This window comes from Fundulus heteroclitus, chromosome 4 (genome assembly GCF_011125445.2).
Source record: "Fundulus heteroclitus isolate FHET01 chromosome 4, MU-UCD_Fhet_4.1, whole genome shotgun sequence".
Lineage (NCBI taxonomy): Eukaryota > Metazoa > Chordata > Actinopteri > Cyprinodontiformes > Fundulidae > Fundulus > Fundulus heteroclitus.
This window is the reverse complement of record NC_046364.1, coordinates 2,072,229-2,094,194: the sequence shown is the minus strand read 5'-3', so window position 1 is coordinate 2,094,194 and position 21,966 is coordinate 2,072,229. Positions and strand designations below refer to the sequence as shown.

General features: G+C 42.4%; 1 protein-coding gene across 7 annotated transcripts in view; it reads left to right on the top strand.

The window, feature by feature from the left end:
- The window catches only part of LOC105937705 (SH3 and multiple ankyrin repeat domains protein 2), a 308,586-nt gene that overhangs the window by 132,196 nt on the left and 154,424 nt on the right, over positions 1 to 21,966 (top strand). For 6 of the 7 annotated variants that reach the window (XM_036135850.1, XM_036135847.1, XM_036135849.1 and 3 more), the window contains exons 7-10: positions 6,309 to 6,460; positions 7,408 to 7,575; positions 10,288 to 10,404; positions 17,066 to 17,143. In XM_036135850.1, coding sequence (XP_035991743.1) covers positions 6,309 to 6,460; positions 7,408 to 7,575; positions 10,288 to 10,404; positions 17,066 to 17,143 — 515 coding nt within the window. The other variant, XM_036135851.1, reaches the window with a different exon arrangement.

Genomic DNA, 21,966 nt, shown 5'->3' with positions numbered 1-21,966 from the left:
TTACGTTGAAGCCAGCTTGACCATGCCATGTTCCTATTCTCCAATGACTAAGCCACACAGGCGTGTACTAACCCAGCAGCAATAAACTTCCCAAGAACCTCAGCGTGCTGCTTGCTCCACCATCACCTCCCTGCAGAAATATAGTGCAGATCAGAACAGTCAGGGTACTGTTTGATTTATAGGGTTTATCCCATCCTTGTGTGCCCAAAACAAGAATTTGCTACCAGCTACTCCGGTTCACATTACACACAATGAAGGCAAAAACAGACAAACAGGCAATGAAGAAGGGATACATTTTTTTATTTTATTTTTATTTTAACATTCAGGAGAGTCACAGATAAAGATAATGAAGTAATAAGGTTTTTTATTGAGCATTGATGATCAGAGGCTTCATTTACAGTAATGGGCATTTAGAAATTCTGACATGATAGTGAGCAGTAGGCAGTAACATTAAGGTGATTGTAACGTATGATGTTATGATGTTATGTTAGTAACAGTGGGCTGATTTTCTCTCAGCAGGGGGCGATTGCCTTCACAGCTCTGGGGAAGAAGCTGTTTGTAAGTTTATTAGTTTTGGCTTTAAGTTTCTGAAGCGTTTACTTGATGGGAGAGGGACAGACAGGGGATCAGTGGAGATGCAAGTGATGTATCTGCAGTTTAGCCCCCAGAACCTGTTATTCCACCCATTTCATCCATCCATCCATCCATTTTCTAACACGTCTGTCTCTTGTGGGTCATGAGGGGTGCTGAGGCCCATCTCCAGCTGTCATGGGGCGAGAGGCGGGTTCACCCTGGACTGGTCACCAGTCTATCGCAGGGCAACACCCATTTCAACCGTTGGGTTATTTCCAGGAAACCCTAGACTTTATAAAAAGCTTGTGCAGATTAGAGCAGGTTTTAATGCTGCAGACTCCAACACTGAGCCTCACCTTTAATGCATTGTTATTTCTGCTCTCTGCTGTGAATGGCTGCTTGTTTTATTATTCATAAGCTAAAAGTACTTTGAGTTTCTAAATCCAGCACAGGCATAGAGTTCAACCTTCAGCATTTATTTCAAAGATGTTTTAAAACATTTATTTGTAAGTTTAGTGCATTTGAGCGGAATATCTTTTCGCAGGGCTTAATAAAGTCACTTTTCCCTGAAAATAACTCTATTTGTTGTTTATTTGAGAACTTTCTAGGCCAGAACCGCTCCAAACCAGCTCCTGGTGCCATAATAAGCTAATTAACATAAAGTCAATCTGGGACACATTTGTTGTCTTCAAGTGTCTTGTTTTGATGACCTTGTTTAGAATCACGCCGGGCCGCTTTAATCACCTCTTTGCTGTTTTTCTGCCATGCCTTTATAATTAATAGAGAGAAAACTGACCTGCTTTTATCAGCTCACAACCCTGAGCGGTGAATGAAAGTAAGGAATCTGAAGTTTGTTAAAGTCTAAATAAATTTCATGAGGAACAGAAATGAAACTCTGTTTAGGCTCAGGAAAACCATCATTTGGTTCCAGTTGTTATAGTGGGTCAGTTCCTCTGACTGGTTTCAGTTCTTATAACCAGGTGAAACAACTAAGACAAACCATTAAATATTTAAATCTTAATAAAAATATATGTTTTAATTTAAAAAGATCTGGTTTAATTGCATGTAACGATAAAGAAAATAACTTTAGATGCTTCCTGCACCCATCTACCATCTCTGACTTCCATCCAGGGAACGTTTGTCCACATCCTCACTTTCCGTTTTGAGACATTTGAATGTTTTTATTTCTTTGTGCAAGTTCTGCCCATTTCAAGACACCCCACAGAATCCTAATTAATTAGCTCATGATCTGGGCCTGTATTCACAAAGAATCCTCGGGCTAAAAGTAGCTCCTAGTGACGTCATTTTAGGAAAAAAACTTAGAATTTCACCTTGGTGAGATAAAAGTAATTCACAAGCATCTCAGGACTTCAGGGAGCTCCTAAGGTGACAAAATCTTTGAAGTTCACTCACAGTCCTCCTCACTACTCCTGAGTGTCTGAAGCAGGTAGATGGAGGAAACAGAGAGAGCTGATTGGCTGATCAATTGGCTGAGGAGATGAGTCCAGAAATGTGCGTCCTGTCTGGAAATGTAGCATTAAGAATTATTGTGCCAAAAACAGATTTTCCTTTTGCAAGTGGAGCCTTACTGCTTTAGTACTCTGGTTGATTTATATATAAAAGAAGCTTTATTAGATTTTATGCTGGGACTATTTCATGTTCAGTATACACTGAAATGAGTAGAAGAGGAAAAAAGGAGAAAAACAGATGAGACAAAATGCTAAAAAGGAGAAAAGGTGAAAGAATAGAAGTGTTACAGATACAAACAACCAACACCTTGATAAGATCACTTTTCATTTTAAATTCAGCGTTCTGGACTGTGACATTGTGCTGCGTTGATGGAACATATTTTCTGCGTTGGTCTCCAAATAATTTGGTTTTATGCTAATTTGTCCTAAAGCATTTTGTTTCAGGAGTCCTGGTCTTTGTCTCTTCTGTTTCTGGGGAACTTGCTCCTTGCTCACCTCCCATGAAAGCAAGAATCTGCTGTAAAATGTTCCCTGGTGACAGTTTAAGGGTTTTGGGGACTTTTATAGCATTTTGTTGTCTGCTTTCAGGGTGAACTTGCTTGGCAGCCAGACCTGAGCATGATGGCCTCCATTTGTAGACTATTTTCTCTAAAACGGATTTCAGATTTGTTGGACACATCTTTTCTTCCCTTACCAGACTCAAACTGCAACAATGTCGTCTCTGGAGGCCTCAGGTGTCTCACCATGGTGCTTACGCTAAGCTCAACAGTCAGGAGCACCAAACTAAATGTCTGAGGTTTAAAAAACAATAAATGCTGACTAGTGATGTTGTCATCTTGTCCATTTTAGCCATTTTAACTGGTAATAAATTCATTTCACTCTAATTTTGCAATATTTAAATGGGGTACCGCGCGCGAGCTATTTTTAGAAACACAACGTCACGATGACGTCACATCACGTGGTACGCAGTGGGGCAAACTCCGGAAAGTCGCCGTTGTTTTGCTGTAAAAGAGACGTGCGTTAGCCTTGGTTTTACTCGGTAAAACGACTGCTTTTTCCAAATCTAAGACCATGGTTTTTAAACATTGTTGCTATGGAACGTGCAACAGCGACTCGAGTTACGCTGATCGGCCGCATATGAAGGATGTTTTCTTCAAGACTGCCAAGGAGAAATGTGTGCGCTTGGAACACCGGGGCGGTCGGCCTACACAACAGTTCAACCCGGAAAAAGTTACCAAATTCAAGTACATATGTAGCAAGCATTTTGTCGGAGGAAAGGGCAACCGAAGAACATCCTGACCCAATTCCAGCGACATCAAGTCAAGGTAAGAGTATTTTGGTGGCCGACATGTTAATAAAGTAGCGCCTGCTACCATGACAGCATATAGGCTATCATGGTAGCAGGCGCTAACATGATAGCCTGCTACCAGGATAGCTTACTCAAAAACATTTCAAATGAGACAAACATTAAACATATACCCATTCCTGGACGGTGATTGCAAACAACAACAAAAAAAAAAAAACGGCCGACGCTGCCATGATCGCCGCGCAGGGAAAAAAAACAAAGCTTACCGTTCATCAACTCGGCCAGTTTTCCAGTCTTTTTAAGCCCTCGAACCTCAAGCCATCGTTTGAGCTGAAGGTTGGTGTGTTCTTCGACAGTGCGACCAGTAAACCGTGTGCCTGGGACATCGTCTTGGGAAAGTTTAACGGCTGTAAAGTCGGTCATATCCGTTATCCGTGCGTTCTCTCCTGTATGCCCTACCTAAGCGGCAAAAGGGGCGTTGCTCTTGAGACGGTGACGTCACGTGTGCGGTACCGCATTGATTTCAAAAGTGCATAGTGATTAAAGTCAAATATTATGTATTTTCTTTCGCATTACATGCCCTTACAATTGCTCAATGTGTAAAATGAGTTTTCCTCTCATACCGTTGTTTAGTCAGGTCATGAGAGAGTGATTCGGCTCCTGTTCTCTGGACGTGACGCGCTGCACGCTCTTGTTCATTTGGCTGCTTGCTGAGTCTCCGTCGTAATCGATGCATTAGAGAGAGAACACGTGCTAACTTCAATATTTATAGCTTTCTTACCTCAGAAGACATTAAGCCTCTGATGCAGTCGCAGCGGCAGACGTGTTTTTGTCGCCTCCCGTACACATGCGTAAAAGCGGGTGTCATTTCAACCTGTCACCACCGGGGGCGAGCTTTTTAAAAACACTCTATGCTCCTTTGGATATCTCTACGTCCACAATGTCAGAAGAACACATATAGGGTGTGGACCTGTCAGGCAGTCAATGCGTGGGATGATCTGAAAACATTTTCTCGTGCTGTGCTGCATCTTCAGGCCTCACATGTGTTTGGTGCACATGCAGACATTTTGGATTTTGGCAGCTGCACTCTGTGAGGACACCTCTGCGAGGTAAAAATTATGTATTTTTCAGGATGTTATGCAACATTTATATCTAATCATAAATTACTTGGTATGGTCTCTTTTTCAGAAAGGATAATCTTGCGTGCATTACAAACTGACAAGTTGGCGTCTTTTCAGAGATCCTAAGTTATTTTCTGCCCTGAGGGGATGAACAGATTATTTTGTGACCCAGGGCCTGCAACACCTCAGACTGAAAATGTGTAGAAAGAGGAGAGGACAGCAGAGAGAATCATCGGGACAACGCTTCCCTCCAGTCATTGCCGTGCTCACAGACGCTGCCTGACCAGGGCTCAGACAACCATAAAAAAACCCGGCCACCCCCACCGTGGACTCCCTGCTGCCCTTTGGCACGAGGTTCAGCAGCTGTAGATATAGAACACCCAGATTGCACAACAGCTTCATTCCTCACCTCATCAGACTGCTAAACTCCCAAAAATCTATATACCAGGCAATGCTGAGGTAAAGGGGGGGGGGGGGGGGGGGGGCATGAGCAAAAGCTAGACCCACCAAATTCACAGCCTATCTCTTCTGGACCCTGGCTGCATCCAAAATGTTCTAATAACAGCTCCTAGCTCCTGTTCCATGACCTTTCATGGGGTCAACATGAAAGGTCATGGAAGGAGTCATGGCAGGAGTTTTGGACTGCTGTGCCGATTTCAGACAACCTTCAAATCCAGTCATTGCTTTTAGTTTTCATTTTCCAGTTTTATTTAGTTTAAAATTTCCTAATTTTATTCCAACAATATTTGTTACTTTTATTCTGTCTTTAATTTCCAACATTTTAATCATGTACAGCACTTTGCATTGTCCTTGTACAAAAATGTGCTACAAATAAACTTACCTTGCCTAGATGGTCTCACACTATCCAGCAGAACGTAAACTTAACGTCTGCATTTCCAGCGTTCTGATTGGTCGATCTGAGCTTGGGGCTGAAGGATTTGTGCCCCACAGCTGTCTACTGAGAGCGTACTGGGCATGCTCAGTGAGATTCCAGATGTTCATTATTTAGACAAACATTAGTGGACCGGCCCCGACATCACAGCCCCTCAGGAGGATTTAGTTACTGAGTTTGTTGGTTTTCTGGCAGACTTGGATAAATAGACACAGATGTTTATAACTGAATTTTATTGGTAAAGGAATCTGTCTTTTTTCCAATATTGCTCTATAAAGAACGATCATGTCCTACTGATTATTGTGAACATAGAGCTCCACAGCGACATCTGGTCGGACCCACTGGCCCCTTAAGCAGAGACGCCACAGCTAATAGTTGGTTATTAGATTTATTGGTTCCCCCCAACTCTAAAAAGTTAAAAGATTTAAAAAATTAAAGCTTGGGTCACAGGTTAAAGTAATTCTGAAAAGACCGACAGAAACATGTTTACCCCAAAAAGCGTGTGGATTGCCTTTATTGAACTTTCTTCTCCACCTCTGTCCTACCCAACGCTCGGCTACGCTGTGCGTCGGTTTCAAAGGGGGTCCAACCCCTCACTGAGTTCTGGAATCCTTCCTGCTTCTGTTTCTCAGCAGAAGCTTCTTCTTTGCACAGGAGAATTGTTCTTCCAAGCGTTTACGAGTCTTGTTTTACCTGCAAATGTTTGGCGGTGAATTAAAGGGAGCAGAGAGCTCCCCTGTGGTTCACATCACAGGTTTCCTCCCGGGAGTTCCCGGCGCTGCTGCTGCGTTTTCAGCAGAGCTAAACTCGCCTCCTGTGTTAAGCTTAAGAAAACAAACATGTCTGAGTTTACAGTCTGGATCCAGAACCTCTGTGCTGAAAGCTGCAGGACATGGAAACACATCTGCCGTCTCCGTCGCTGACACCTCCTGTCCTGTTTGTTCCAGAGAGCCCGCTGACGTTCGCCGCTCAGCTGGACAACGCGGCGGAGATGCTAAAGGTGCTGAAGGATGGAGGAGCTCACCTGGACTTCAGGGCCAAGGATGGCATGACTTCCCTTCACAAAGCCGCCCGCTCCAAGAACCAGGTCATGCTCATGGTGAGAAAACGTCTTTTTTAAACAATCCTTCCCTCCTGCTTGTGCATTAAACGAGTCTGTGGGGATTACAGACCGTTTCAGGAAGCTGTTGCTCTGACTAACAGCTCAGTCAAATGCTAAACAGGTGAAGGCCTTTTTTCTTTACTGCTCTGGGAAAGTAAAACTTTCCTGGGAGTTTTCCCTGAGAAACCAACAAAATCAGCTTAAAATGTCACAACAGATTTTATTTCCACCCGTGTTCTCTCAGCTTTGGTTATTTTCTTGTTCCAAACCAGCCTTTGTCCCATTAGAGATGATCTTCACAACTTCAGAATCTAATTAGAAAATGTCATAAACCAGGATGGTGGATTTCATTTTAGTAAGCCAGAGCTGGCAAATAAAGAGCAGCTTCTAATCTACAAAATAAAGTTTTATAAATGCTGTTTTAGATCTGCATGATTAGTGTGGTTGAGTTGCAGGATTATTAAACTCCTGAGATGAGTTTGGTTCATTATTTCACTTTAATAGCGGGATAGTAATCAGGAATAGCCCGGGTATTGTTGTGTGAGCTCCTCTGGGTGTTTAATATAAGTGTCGGAGAAGATTCATGCAGTTCATGATCAATTAAAAAAAAGGTTGAAAAATAAAACTGGACTTTTATTCTGAAGCTGAAGATGTTTTGCTTCCCATCCAGGAAGCTTTCTCAATTCAAAGTGTCTGCAGTTTCATAAAGGTTTAATATCAGTAAACAAAACAATTACTTGGAAGTTTCAGGAGATTTTATACATTGAGAATTTGTGTTGGCATCAAATGTTCCTTTCAGGGGTTAACAGCTGCTGTAAATAAAAAGATTTTGTGGAAAAGTTGGAACAATGTTGTCTGCTGCTGACCAAATCTACCCTCACGTAGCTGAGATGTTTCAGGATCTGTGGATGCCTTTATCCGTGGCTCTGTGATGCTTCCCCCAGACGCTGCTGGAGCTGGGAGCGTCTCCAGACTACAAGGACAGCCGCGGTCTGACGCCTCTGTACCACAGCGTGGTGGTGGGAGGCGACCCCGGCTGCTGCGAGCTGCTGCTCAACCACCAGGCCTCCGTCTGCTGCCAGGATGAGAACGGCTGGCACGAGGTTCACCAGGTACGCACGAGGTCCACCAGGTACGCACGAGGTGCACCAGGTACGCACGAGGTGCACCAGGTACGCACGAGGTTCACCAGGTACGCACCAGGTCCACCAGGTACGCGCGAGGTCCACCAGGTACGCGCGAGGTTCACCAGGTACGCACGAGGTCCACCAGGTACGCACGAGGTTCACCAGGTACGCGCGAGGTCCACCAGGTACGCACTCACCACCTCCTTCCTGGAGGAGCCCCGCTTTATGAAGACAAAGCGTTCTCCCCTCGCGGTCTGAGCAGCTGTTCCCCGCTGAGGCAGATAAAGCCGTTTAAAGAGCCGCCCTGCAGCAGCGACCAACTACGAGCATCTCTGCACGGACTCCTGCACACGCCGGGCCTTCACAGTCATCCCGTTTCTTATCTCCCTCCCTGTCGAGTCGTTAAATCTCAGCCGTCCCGTTTCAGACGCGATAACAATCAGCCGTCAGCGAGCAGCAGAACCACGGCTGCTGGCTCACATGGTCAAGGTTTCCTCCTGAAACCCGACTTATGAACAGATTATTTCCCCAAACAGGACTTTCTAGTGAGATGACCGGACTGGATGTTCACAGTTTCCCTCCTCGGTTATTTCCCTTTGTTTTGTATTTAATGGTTCCTAACTTTAATGATAATGATTAGAACGTAATGCATAACTTAAAGTGGAGGTGTGTGTGGAGGCCAGTCAGTGTTAGAATCAGAACCGCGTCGTATTACGGACATCATGTTCACCACGAGGATCAGACATCAGCTCAGCAACGAGCCGCAGCTGTTTATACATCTCCTCCTGACTTTTCCTGCAACATAAGCAACATCCATTTTTAATGCTTGCACAATGCATCTGTGCATTTTAAAGTTTGATCAGCTTGCTTTTAATCTCCTTTGTGATTTGCAGCTGAGGCATTTTGTCGTGTGTTTCATAAAGGCTAAAAAGCGATGTTTATCTTCAGGGGGGCAAGATGTAAATGAAATGAAAGACACAAACAGCCCAGACAGAGACGTTTAAACGATGTTTTACGTTTCATCAGCAGCGTAATCTCACCGGATCAGTGTCCAGGAGACTGGCCGTCCACGACTTCCTGTGTTCCTGGAGCTTTAATATGATACAACCACTCCTTAAAATCGTAAAGACAAGAGAACATTTAAGCTAGATGGATGCAGCCATCAGCCAACCTGCACATGCAGGCAGCAGTCGACTCTTTAGGTCAGGATTCCCTGATGTTCCCTGGTTTTGGGTCTGTCAGGGAGGACATGGCTGGAGGTTTGTCTCCCGTCCAAATATGATGCCATGGTCCTTCACATTAGTACCGGAGGCCCGGTTACCGTCATCCAGAGTGAGTGAGGAGTCTGCTCCTCATGTGGGCAGGACCAAATTACCTGTGACCCATCTGAATTTAAAAGCATTTATTTATTATTATTAATATTTCTATCAAAGATAAAACAGTCGGATTGCATCAAAATATTTACTCTCATCTGCATCATCATACGATTGGTTCATTGTTGCTGCTACATGTATTTGCACTATTCAGATTGTCTTAAACCCACTTTTCTGCAATTTTTTTTGTTGCCACATTCCTGTCAAATGTCAAATACTTATAATGATTTACCTTTACCTTCCAATTTTGCTCTGAACCTTTCAACGACATTTTGCTTAAATAAAGTCTAAGTCTGACATTTTTTTTTGCCATATTGTGCGTTTTCTCCCGTGGGAATGTTTGAGCAGGTATCTGGTCGCGGTTCCTCTGGTCAAAGCGATGATGGATGTCTGTATTTAAAGAAGGGACATGACTGTTTTCTGTCTGATGAAGTCAGGTTTGTGGACATTTTAACGCGTCTGACACCAGGCGGCGCCCACGGTGCCAATCAATGTGCAGCAGAGGCTGCTGGGAAGGAAAGGCAGCTGTGGCTACTTGGTGGGCGTAGAAACGTTAGCCTGACGTTGCTGCTTCCTCCTCTCAGTTTAGGATTCATCTCAATCTACAGAAGCTTGGATCAGAAACATGAGTGGTTTTGTGTTTTTACTAAAACAGTTAATACTGTAAACTAAAAGTAAGTAAAATTTTCTTGAAATGAGTGTTTTTGTCCTTGATTTGAGAAGTTAAATAAGATTATCCGCCAATGGAATAAGATTTTTGCACTTGAAAGAAGAATAATTCATCTCCATATTATTTAAAGTGCAGGATATCTAATTATTTTAGGGGTAAAATATTTATTCCATGATAAATATTACATAATCTTATTTAGCTGCTCAAATCAAGAAAAGAAACAGTCATTTCAAGACAAATGTGCTTTTAGTTCCCTTTTTGCAGGAATCTATAACTTTATAAACTAAATAAACAAATATTCTGGCCCTCATGAGGCTCCATAGGGAAGCACTGATTTCAAACTCTTTATTTAATAAAGATTATCTTAATGGACATGGGGGAACTTTTATAAAAGTTGATATTTAAAACAAGTTGCACGGTCAGAAATTGAAGTCTGTCACATCTCCCAGGTTTCCGGTCATTTTAAGTGGAAATGTAGCAGATAAGCACCTGATCCTTCAGATGCATTTCTCCTGGAGACTCCGTTAGACTCTAGATGTTGGATTTTGGTTTCTGGGTCCGAACAGAACTGCTGCTCCTCTGCTGCAGACTGACATCTAGTGGTGAAGGCATGCCACTGCAGCGATCCCGTCAGCTCTGTGTCTGTGTGTGCAGGCCTGTCGTCACGGCCATGTGCAGCATCTGGAACATCTGCTGTTCTACGGAGCCGTCATGAGCGCCCAGAACGCCTCGGGGAACACCGCCCTGCACATCTGTGCCCTCTACAACCAGGTGAGCAGCTCAGCGTCCTGCAGACACATATGAAGGTGCCTGCTACCAGTGCTGGAAGTCTGATTTAAAGAGAGGTTTGCAGTGACAGGAGGTTAAAAGGCTGGATTAGATGAAGCAGTGTTAATGCAATGGAACAGGTCTACAAGTACAATTAGGCCAGGATAAACTGGAATATTTTATATATATTTTATTTATTTTACTGAGGGGCAAAACTGATATCAGTGTTAGGCAAATTTCACCAAAAACAAACAGTTTTAGGCAATGAGCCCACGAATGGTTGCAGAATGTGCCAGAAATACAGCAACTCTTACCTCAGCAGATATTCTTCACGTCTGAGTAGTTTGAATGTAAAAGGTTTGCTCATTGAATGTGGAACAACCCTGGCTGACTCACAGTGCAACACAGACACACAAATATATACTTAGAGAACGCAATGATGTCAGGATTTTGGATTGTGGGAGGAAGCCAGAGTACCTGGAAAGAAACGATACATGCACAGGGAAAACATGCAAACTCCATGCAGAAAAGCCTCAGGATGGGATTTGAACCCAGGACCTTCATGCTGCAAGGCAGCACCAGCACCATTTGGACCGACTGCTCATCATTTCACCCTAGAAACCAATAAAGAAAGCTGGTAAATTATTACTGGACCTCAGCAGCTGATGGGCCTTGTTGTCCGTCTCTGATCCGGCTGCTGACCCATGATCATTATATATATATATATATATATATATATATATATATATATATATATATATATATATATATATATATATATATATATATATATATATAGGTCAATGGAGCATCCCATTGCCTGCACCGTTTTATTCCCTCCTCTTTGCTCACATAAGCTGTGATTTTATCAGAAAAGCCTCCATTTAGATTACGTTAGTACCTGCGGTTACTTTTAACTCTTCTTTTGTCACCATCAAGGTCGACGGGATTTGCTGGAAGTTTTTTTTTTTTTTTTTTAGACCCGATTGGTGAGTCAAAAACCCTCAGTGATTGTGAAACATGGCCTAACATTGAAAGCTGATGTCTAGAAAAACAGAAATCTCCTTTTCAGCAGAGTCTCCCCAGCATAATCCTCACAAGAACAGAGAACACCAAACATTTAAAACATTATGTCAGCACAGTTCATTTAGAATAATTTAGAAACCCAACAGATAAAGGAATAAATGGTGCCGGTTCTATCTTGCCCTTTGCAGTGGTCTCTAACTCATCTTGTAGATAAGTCCCTTGCCCTGCACACCTGAATCAAAGGTTAAACTTCCTCACTAGCAGTCCAGCTCTGCTGATCAGCTCGTCTTGGTGCGCTGAAGCAGAGACGCATCTAGGAGCAGGAGATCGACCCTGGAGGACGGGACTTTCAGGCCACTGTCTTTGGAAAGAAGAACTCCAGAGTTGTGGACTTGGACTCAGTGACGGCTCAGCCTCCTGTCCTGCTGACTCCTTCCTTTCTGCTCTGGTTAATCTGAGGTCTCTTTGTTTCTTTTCCCCAGGAGACGAATTATTCAGCGTTCCTGCGTGTTATTTATCACGCCTCTAATGCCGGGACGGGGAGATCCTCAGATCCCAGGAGTAGAGTCTTGTTGCCGGATCTTTGTCTTCCTCTAATTGCCACAAACAGGCGAAGACCAAAGCAAAGAGCTCTCTGCTTTTTATTTTATGATAATCTCTTTATTCTATCCGTAGTAAAGTATCTGAGAACTCATTTGAAGGCCGCCCACACATTACAAATGCAGATTCTTTACTCCTTTTATCGGGCTTTGCTCTCTAAATAAAGACATTGTAGTCTAAAGGTGCCTTCATGCTGGGTGGGTCTAAAAATCAAATTATCCAGAACTTAGCTGCTCTTTTCAGGGTCTTGGAGACGTCTTCCAGGACTTGTGAAGGGTCCAGTGAGTTTACAGCTCCCTGTGGGCTGTGATCATGTGGAAAGGTTGTGGTAGTTCATGATGATGGTAGCAGAGGATCCGTGGTGGAGCCTGGTCCAGGTCAGGGCCAGAAGCGGCTGAAGTTCTCAGGAACCAGCAGGGCTCGCTGTCTTCAGGGGGCCAGGCCCCTAGAGAAGGTTCCCAGGTCTCCATCTCAACAAAAAAGGAAACTATTTCTGGATTTTTTGGGGGGAAAATGAAGAAAATTACAGGGTTTGTTTGGAAATTCCCACATTTGAAGAGGAACCAAGAGTTTCAGAGCATCTCAGGTTTTATGCGTTTTGTTCCAAAGCGGAGGAACGTAGGAACTTTACCTCCCCTTGTTTAGTTCTGGTTCTGGGAACATCGAGCCAGCGGGTCTCTGAGGACCTGAAGGGTCGGCTGCATTCACAGCTTTAACCACTGTCTGTCTTTATGGACCAGTTAAAATCTGCTCTCTGATGAACAGGTCACCACTGCAGTGATTTAGGAGCTGGTTTGGTTTTTGACAGTCAGGCACTTGGGGCCAGTCTTCAGCCCCTTCATCAAGTCCTGCGTGGAATAAACGGCTGCACTAAACCACTCCAAGCTGCAGGTCAGCGTCGGCCTCTGAAGCTCGTTTGTTCTGCTGCTCATCAGAGACCGTTTAGCGGCTCAGAGTTTGGCCGTGAAGCCCAGAGCTGCAGAGATTTAAAGAAGGCTTCCCTGCGGTGCTTTCAAATCCAAGCAAGATGGAAAAATGTCTGTAGTGTAAAAATGAGTGCTTTATTGTTTTATTGTCCTGCTTATCAGGCATAATAAAAGAGGCTTTGCTGTAATTTTGCTAGCAGCAACTATTTTCAGATAAATTATCCTTTATCCAGATTACATTCTCTGGGTTTCTTGTCCCCCTGCTCTGGGGGCGGAGCTTCACCGGAAGGGTGGAGCTAAGACATATTTCTATTGGTCAGCACCTGCCTGCATAAACGATAGCAGGATGATGGGTACCGAAGAGAAGCCTGTGCATGCTTGTTGCCTGGTCGCCCCCCTGGGCTTCATCACTGCTGCTGCCCACCTCCACGGTTCTTCCTGTGCAGACTCCTGACCCCCGGACCTTTTTCGCTCTGGTCGACCTTCTGACCTTCTGTGCGGCTGGTGCCCCGGTCGACCGCTGGAACTTTGTGCTTCCCCTGGATCCTCGGCGGACCCCAAACTCCCTTTTGGTCACCCTCCTGGACTGTGCTCAGTTTCTTTATTTACTCCTGCGTTCCATGTGCTTTATATTATACTTTCCTCTCCTTAGGTTAGTATTTGTCTTTTGCCCTGGATTAAGGCCTTGTCTACAGGGAGACAATGACGGCAAATTTTCACAAACGATTAAGAAAAATGTGTGTCCCCTACAAGCTGTAGTAGGTATGCCAGGCCCATTGGTGGCGCTGTGACGCTGCCAAAGAAACAGAAGCAGACAATTTGTGAAGTGACCACAGCCATAGACATTATCTACGTAGATGCCTCGTTGGACGGGTTCTGCCTGTCACTACCCGATCCATACCGGTAGCACGATCCGTACCATCAGCTCATTTGCGCACGTGCGAACAGAATCACTTCCGGGTCGCCAAAAAAATAATGTAATTACGGTACTGAAAATACTTATTTCTATACTTAAATGATTAAAGAATGCTAAGCTATATTGTATAGAAAATATTTAAGATTTTTCTGGAAGAAACTGATGCGTTTTACTTTCTGTACGTTGCAATGCTTGACGTCATCATCGGATATGCTCAGAAGTCCGGGAATATATTATTGCGCAACGTTTGTCTGTATTGTCTGAATACACTCTATAAGTTATATTATTTGTTCAAACAGGACTGGAAAAAATATTTTTTTCCTTAATTATAAGGTGAATTTTGTTATTTAAATAATCTTGTACTAAAAATTTGTTTTATTAGAAAGTTAAAGCCATATATTAAGAGTTTAGCGCCATCTGGTGTACAAATCATTAACAGGAGAAGACCCCGTCATTAAAGTACCTGCATTGTTTATTTTTTTTTAAAAAAATGGACAGGGAATAGAATAAAGAACACATAACAAAGCCAAGGCATACTTTTTTGAAAATGCATTTTTTAAGTACAATATACATATGCAAATCAAAAAAATATATATAAAAAAACCTGAAGAATATTCAAAATAAAATACGTTTCTATACTCCTAAACATGTTCATAGCTGGGGTTTTTATGTACTTTAAGTAATGGTGTATATATTCTTATTTAAAAAAAAGTATATATATATAGGCTTTATATATATATTTACGTATTTCTCTATTTGTTTTTAAAATATGCAATATTTACGCAAATACAAAGATATACAAAAAGAAACACCTGGCCCGAAAAAAGACAAAAGAATAAAAAAGTAAGAAAACGAAACATTGCCTACTGGAAGTTATTCTGTTCGCGCGTGCGCAAATGAGCTGATGGTTCGGTTTGAGGTAGTGACACTACCTATGCTATGACGCGTCAGAGCGTCCGCCATGTTGAATGTGGCTAATCTGCTGTCATATATATATATATATATATATATATATATATATATATATATATATATATATATATATATATATATATATATATATATATATATATATATATATATATATATATATATATATATATATATATATATATATATATACGGGATGCACAGTGGCGCAGTGGGTAGCGCTGTTGCCTTGCAGCAAGAAGGTCCTGGGTTCGAGTACACCCCTGGGTCTTTCTGCATGGAGTTTGCATGTTCTCCCTGTGCATGCGTGGGTTCTCTCCGGGTACTCCGGCTTCCTCCCACAGACCAAAAACATGACTGTTAGGTTAATTGGCTTCTCCAAATTGTCCTTAGGTGTGTGTGAATGGTTGTTTGTCCTGTTTGTCTCTCTGTGTTGCCCTGCGACAGACTGGCGACCTGTCCAGGGTGCACCCCGCCTCTCGCCCAGTGAACGCTGGAGATAGGCACCAGCACCCCCCGCGACCCCATGAGGGAGAAGCGGTTTGGAAAATGGATGGATGGATATATATATACACATAAATAATCTGGACATATTCTTATATATAAGCACACAACTATTTATTTAGAATACTTCAAAATCTATATATGCACATCGATCAAATGCCAATCTCTATCAGTTAATCTCTAGATATTTTTTACATGTATATATAAGCTCCATCTATACCTTTCTATCTAAATACTTAATATACAGGGAACATAGACGTTCACTACTCTCTGCCACAAACAATATGGCGGTGACGTCGACGTGCAAACCTGCACCCATTGAGGCGTCTACGTATAAATGTCTGTGGTGACCTCAGCAACATGGAGGGCGCGGACCCACCCCCTGCTCCCTGGTTTTCTTTCTTAGGCCCTGCCTGTTCTTCATGCCACCATCATAAATTCAATTTTTTTTCTTTTTAAAACATCTGAACTTCACTGCTCTGCATCTTGATCATCTCTAAACCAAATCATGAGCGGCGGAGACAAACTTGCAGCCAAAGGCGGTTCTATGAAGTCAAATGTTTCTGATGGTTTTATTTTTCCATATAGCTCTTAAAATTGTTCAGCATTGTGCTGTTATGCACTTTTTAGTTTTTATCTTTTAATCCTGTTATTTTCCTACACATTTTTGTATTTTATCTATTTTGTCTGAGCGTCTTTGTTTGTATATCAGCTTGTAAAGCACTTGGTGCACCATATGGACTGTTGAAAAGTGCTATATAAATAAACTTTTGATAATTTGATCAGTCTGTTTCCAGTTTTTGAAAGGCTTATGAGGTTTTTTATGCAGCACACTGTAACCAAAAATAGAGCGTATTGGTATTCAGTGTGCTGCTGTCCTTACCTGGAATCTGTTGGGTTTCTACCTGACAACAGACAATAGAATAAGACAGTATGAATCCCTTCTTACAGCTGGAGTTTCCATGGTATTTAAGCTCACCAGGAGAGTCTTTGGCATGGTGAACCTTTGTGCTTTGACCTTCTCCCTCCATCGTTGGTTTCCGCTCCACTTTTAATTAATTGAACAAACACACCTTTGCCTCAGTTTGTTGCTCTTTAAATAAATCCACATTTGCAGCCTAATTTATGACCGTATCTCCGGAGAAAAGGCAGCATGCTGGAGGACTGGCGCCAGTCCAGGTATACGAGCAGAAAATAACCCACAGAAGCGGGTCTTAAACAGGAAGGGAGACGTCTAATGACAGGAATGTATGGACTCAGCTGACGGCTCGGTTCAGATCATGGTGCTGCTTCAGTTTGAGATTCTCCTGCCAACTCTCCACAGCTCATTGTGGCTCTAAAAAAAGTCTTTATATTCATGTATGTGTGCACGGTGCATGCGTGGTGGAGCACATTGTGGGCGAGTTGTGCAGCAGATTCAAACCCCTCAGCTCTCTCCATCGCTCTTCTTCTCTCTCCTCCTCTCTCACCCTCACTTCGTCTTTCCCTGCGAGTGGAGCAACAGCTTCACACTTGAAGCAGAAGAAGCTCCACTCCTGGTTGCAGATGTTCCTGCTAGTTCTGAGTCAGTACTGATACGTTTTTAGGCGTTTGAACCCTCTTGCCAGTTCCTGCTCCGCTGACTTCTCGGGAAACTCTCTGTCTCTGGAAGATAAACGACGTTCTATCCGCAGCGAAGTAGGAGAACTTGAGGATTTTGGGTTTCTCAGGATGTTTTCAGGTTCATGTTACTTATAATCCCTGTTTTTGCCCCCCCTCTCAGGATAACTGTGCTAGAGTGCTGCTGGTCCGTGGAGCTGACAAGGAAGTGAAGAACTACAACAGCCAGACTCCATTTCAGGTACTGGAGAAATATTAATAGTAGAAAAAAAGTAACTGCTGCTATTTTTAGACAGTTCTTGACAATGTATCTCAGCTTTCTGTGTGTGTGTGTGTGTGGGGGGGGAAATATATATAGTGCATTTTTCTTCCTTTCATTTGTTGCCATGGCAACAGTGCGAAACAGCCGAGGTCAGTTTCAATCAGTGTTTGCTGCCAATAATGGAAATGTTGTAATTAAAGTCCGTTTAGGGGAAGTGAGCGCGAAACGCGGAGCGACTCTTTGGGATTCTTTTCAGTCAGGCACAGAAAAGACGGTTCTGATGCACTCGGGTTTTATTTAACTGGTTCTGAAATGCTGGGATGTTTCGGTGCAGTAATGTGAAGCGTGTGTGAATGTTTATCATGTCGTCAGTGTTGAAATGGGACGTGTTCGTGAGCCGCTGGGATGGTTTCCACTAACCTGGACACGCGTTCTTCCTCTCGGTTAAACGGCTGCTGCAAACAGACGTTTAGGACTAAACCTCAAACATCAGCTGGAAATGTTGCCCAACTTTCTTCCGTACGGCTGCGTCCGGTTGTCGGCTGTGCTCGGTGGATTTATAAAACCAGGAGAGGGTCACTGTCACGCTCCAGGTTCAGGGTTCCTGCCTCAACTGCAGAGGTTTGAGGATCTTAGGGTCGAGGATACAAGCGGCCAAAATGAGCTTCCTTTGCAGGAAGGCCAGACACTCATTTAGAGGCTCCTCCCCATGGAGAGGGGTCAGCTCAGGTGACCTCAAATGCCCCCTGGATGCCTCCTATGGGAGGTGGAGGAGGTGTCCGGGGAGAAGGAAGTGTCCCTCCTGGGTCGAGCCGGTCCCAGATAAGCCAAAGAGTACGAGCAGACTAGGTGACATCAAAAAGAAAGCGCTGAGATGTAATTTTGGAGGTCATTGCGTCTGTAGAATTGTGCTAAAACAAAAATCCTGATTCTAAGATGGCGGGAGCATCAGCTGGGTGTGAGCAGAGCGACTGAATCTCACTGGGCCCAGTTTCTTTCGCTCTTTAACTTCCCAGTTTTTACATAAACTCTGATTCTGGTTCAAGTCTGGTTGGTTATTTATGTAAAAAAATGTTTTAAAACTGCTAAGATGTTTCCATCATACTGGTTTGAAATCCCTTTAATGAGGTTCTAGAAAAAGTGATGGACTGATACAAGTTTTCTTCATAAATCATGAGCACAGCTCTTCCGCCCAATGTTGCTGTGCACTGCTGGTCAGCGGCCTGAAAATCAGTTTACTACAGTTTCACACACCAATGGGACAACTTTAACTTTTAGGAAGTATTTCCAGTCATTTTTAATGTGGAAACTAAAGTAGCTTAACCCATGTCTAAATCTCTAAATCAAAAATGATAAAGATTTATGTCTTGGATGACAGAATACCTGCAATAGCTGATATGTTTCAGCACCAGTGGAAATAATTCATTTTTCTATTTAAAATGAAAGCAGTTACAGGATGTTTTATAATTTTACCAGTTTGTGTAAATCCAGATTGTTTTTCCTTATCTTTCTGTAAGAGTTTAACGCCAGCCAGGCATAACCTGACGTTCCTGAGCTGCACCGGTTACTCCGTATGGAGGGTGAAGCTGGACATCGCTGCTGCTGTAATGTGGATATTTTCTGAGGGGAAAAACCTGCAAAGCAGCGAGAGCGTCCAACTGATATGTTTGACTCATAACCTACGCATGAGTTACAAAAGAGCCTTATCCAGGCAGGCATTTACGAAAGGCAGTCCCACGGGGTCCTCAAGGTCCTCCACATCCACTCCAGTGTAGCGCTTCATAGAGAGGGAGGACAGGCTGAAGTGAGATCACATCAGGGAATTAGTCAGAGTCTGAAAACAGCTTAAAATTTTTCTGTTTCACATGAGCTTAATTTTTATTAAAAAGAAAAAAAAGAAGCAGGATCTGGAAAATATAATTTGTTTTCATGACACTTTGAAGTTTAAGACCTTAAAATAAATTAATTTTATTTATAAATTGTATTTTATTTATAAATTGTATTTTATTCCTGTATAAGTTTGGTGCAAATTAGAGATGCACCAATAAGAAAATTAGAGTCCATAATATCAGATATCAACGCTGTCATGCCGCTGACATTACTTCATTTAAACACCCACAATCCTGTGCTGCATCACTGTCACATGACCAAACAAACACCACATGACCAACCCCCTCCAGAAACAAACGGCAGCAGTCATTGGTGGTGTTTTTATCCTTTTTTAACGTTAGATTCACGTCGAGCATTCGATCTTTGTTTTCAGCATCACATGTGCAAAATGTTTTTAAACGGTTTCATTTTTTAATTCTAATCCTGACAGTTTTAGACAAAGCCGACCTTTTAATTTACGACCATTTATTCGGTCATTAGCGTCTCTGACATCATAAGTTAAGTGGGGCACAAAAACTCAACACCTGTTAGCAGCAACTAATTTTCTGTGATTAATACAACCTGACTTTGATCAACGTTAAATTAAACTGATACATTTGCATAAACCAGCACATTACAAATGTAATTTCATATAAGCTAAATGTAATTTAATTTATATACATACAATTATAAATAAAGCATCACTCAAAATGTTTATTTATTAAAGAGAAAAGATTCACATCAATCCTTCAATGATCCATCAAGGACGACCAACAATAGATTAATAATAGCTTTTAGTTTACATTTTATTGTTTTATTTTTTTTTTTAATTTCCCCACGTTTTATTTCAACTGTTTTTTTTTACTTGCTTTTATTCCGTTTTTATTTTCCAATGGTTTAATCATGTAAAGTATTTTGCTCCAATATTTTAATCATGTAAAGCACTTTGCATTGTCTTTGTACTGAAATGTGTTATACAGATAAATCTGCCTAGATGGTCTCACACTATCCAGCAGAACATAAACGTAACATTAGCATTTCCAGCGTTCTGATTGGTCGATCTGAGCTTGGGGCTGTTGGATTTATGCCCCACATCTGTCTACTGAGAGCGTACTGAGCATGCTCACTGAGATTTCAGATGTTCGTTATTTAAACAAACGTTGGTGGGGCGGCCCCGATATCAAGACGCCTCAAGAGGATTTAGTTAGTTAGTTAGTTAGTTAGTTAGTTAGTTAGTTAGTTAGTTAGTTAGTTAGTTAGTTTTCTGGCAGATTTAGATAGATAGACACAAATGTTTGTAACAGAGTTTTATTGGTAAATTAGCCAGTGGGTGCAGAGACGCCACAGTTCTTTAGGCTGTCATCACTGACGTTTAGAGGCACTCACAGCTTGACTGAAACCTTTTTAGAATCAGGGCGACCTTTATTGACAGAGTTTGTGACAAACAAGGGATTTGCCTTAATGAAATATATAAAAAAGAATGATAGAAAATGTTCATGTAAATATGTGCAAATGAGTTTTACAAAGCAGGAAGTCATGGTGGCATTGGTGCAAATGGTCGTGGTGTTGCTCTTGTTAATCTGACTGATGAGGGTTTATCAGAGAGACAGCCTGGGAGGCTGTTTCTTAACTTGGTTAAGGTCTAAACAGTTTGTGTCCAGGATGTGTTGGGTCTGCAGGAAGGTGGGAGCTGTGTCCATATCCCACAGTGGGGGGGGCTCCTGCCTGGTGGGTTCTTATCTTTTTTGTTTTCTGCTTTTTTGTTTTCTGCTTTTATGGTTGCAGGTTTGTTCATCTTTTATTATGATCTTACTGTTAAATGCTTAGTTATTTCATTTAAAGAGCTATAAATCAATATACCAATCGAAGCTTCAACAGCAGGAGTGCCAATAAGATTGCAATAAAATCAGAATTTGTTTTGCGGCGTTTTACATATTTTTGCAACCTTTGCTATGTTTAATGACAGCAGGCCATTAACAGTGGAGCCAGTAACGCTTTTTAAACTTGGTTAAAGCTGTCGCTCCGCGTTGCCTTCGCTGTTAATGGCTTTGATGGTTAGCAGGAGAAGCAGCGTTTACAGCTGACTCGCACACGTCTCGATGTCAGCTGATACTCGTTGGTTTAGTTTGTTTTCAGATAAATGGAAGAGAGACGTTTATATATTCACAGCATAAGCCAACTCTGCTCCAGTTTAGATGATGTCCTCTCGTGATTTATTTTGTCATTAGAGGTCCGGGGATCGGCCATATCTTTTTCTAATAATTTATTTGATCTTTTTCCATTTAAATTATTTGCAAATTCCTTATTTCACTTTATGCTAAAACAAGTCCAGTTCCAATGAATGTCCAGATTTCCCAGCTGTCAGTCAAAATTGGTGCTTTTGGAAATGTAGGCGGCAAAACATCTTCCTATTAGGGTTTTTATAATCAGACTGACTATGTTCTTCTCTCTAAAACCAAGAACCTCAGATGCTGGAAAGCATCCCACAGTTTCAGATATCACCTTTTTACCCTACATCACATCATAGCTACATGTTCTTCCACACTTTGTGTCTGATTTAGCAGAATTATGCTGTATGACTTCATGGACTGCCTCCCTTTCCTCCCACACGGTCAGTGGGTTTGGTCGAGGTGACCATCGTGCTCATGGCGTAGTTTCATCGCCTGTCTTTGGAGGAATATCTGATAATCTTTTACAGTTTTATTGTGCTTTTATTCATGCATGTCCAAATTAAACTTTGTAAATCCGATGCGTTGGTGGGTTGTAGTGTTTTTGTCTAGGGAAGACCTGACCGCCTGTTGCAAAGGTCACATTTACTGGCTTTTTCTCTTTTTTTTTTTACTTCTCTGGGTCGTGATAAAAGGGCGACATTCACTGAGGTTGTCGGTTCACCTGGTGGTTCTGGTGCTGTTAAGGAGCAAGGTATCATGCTA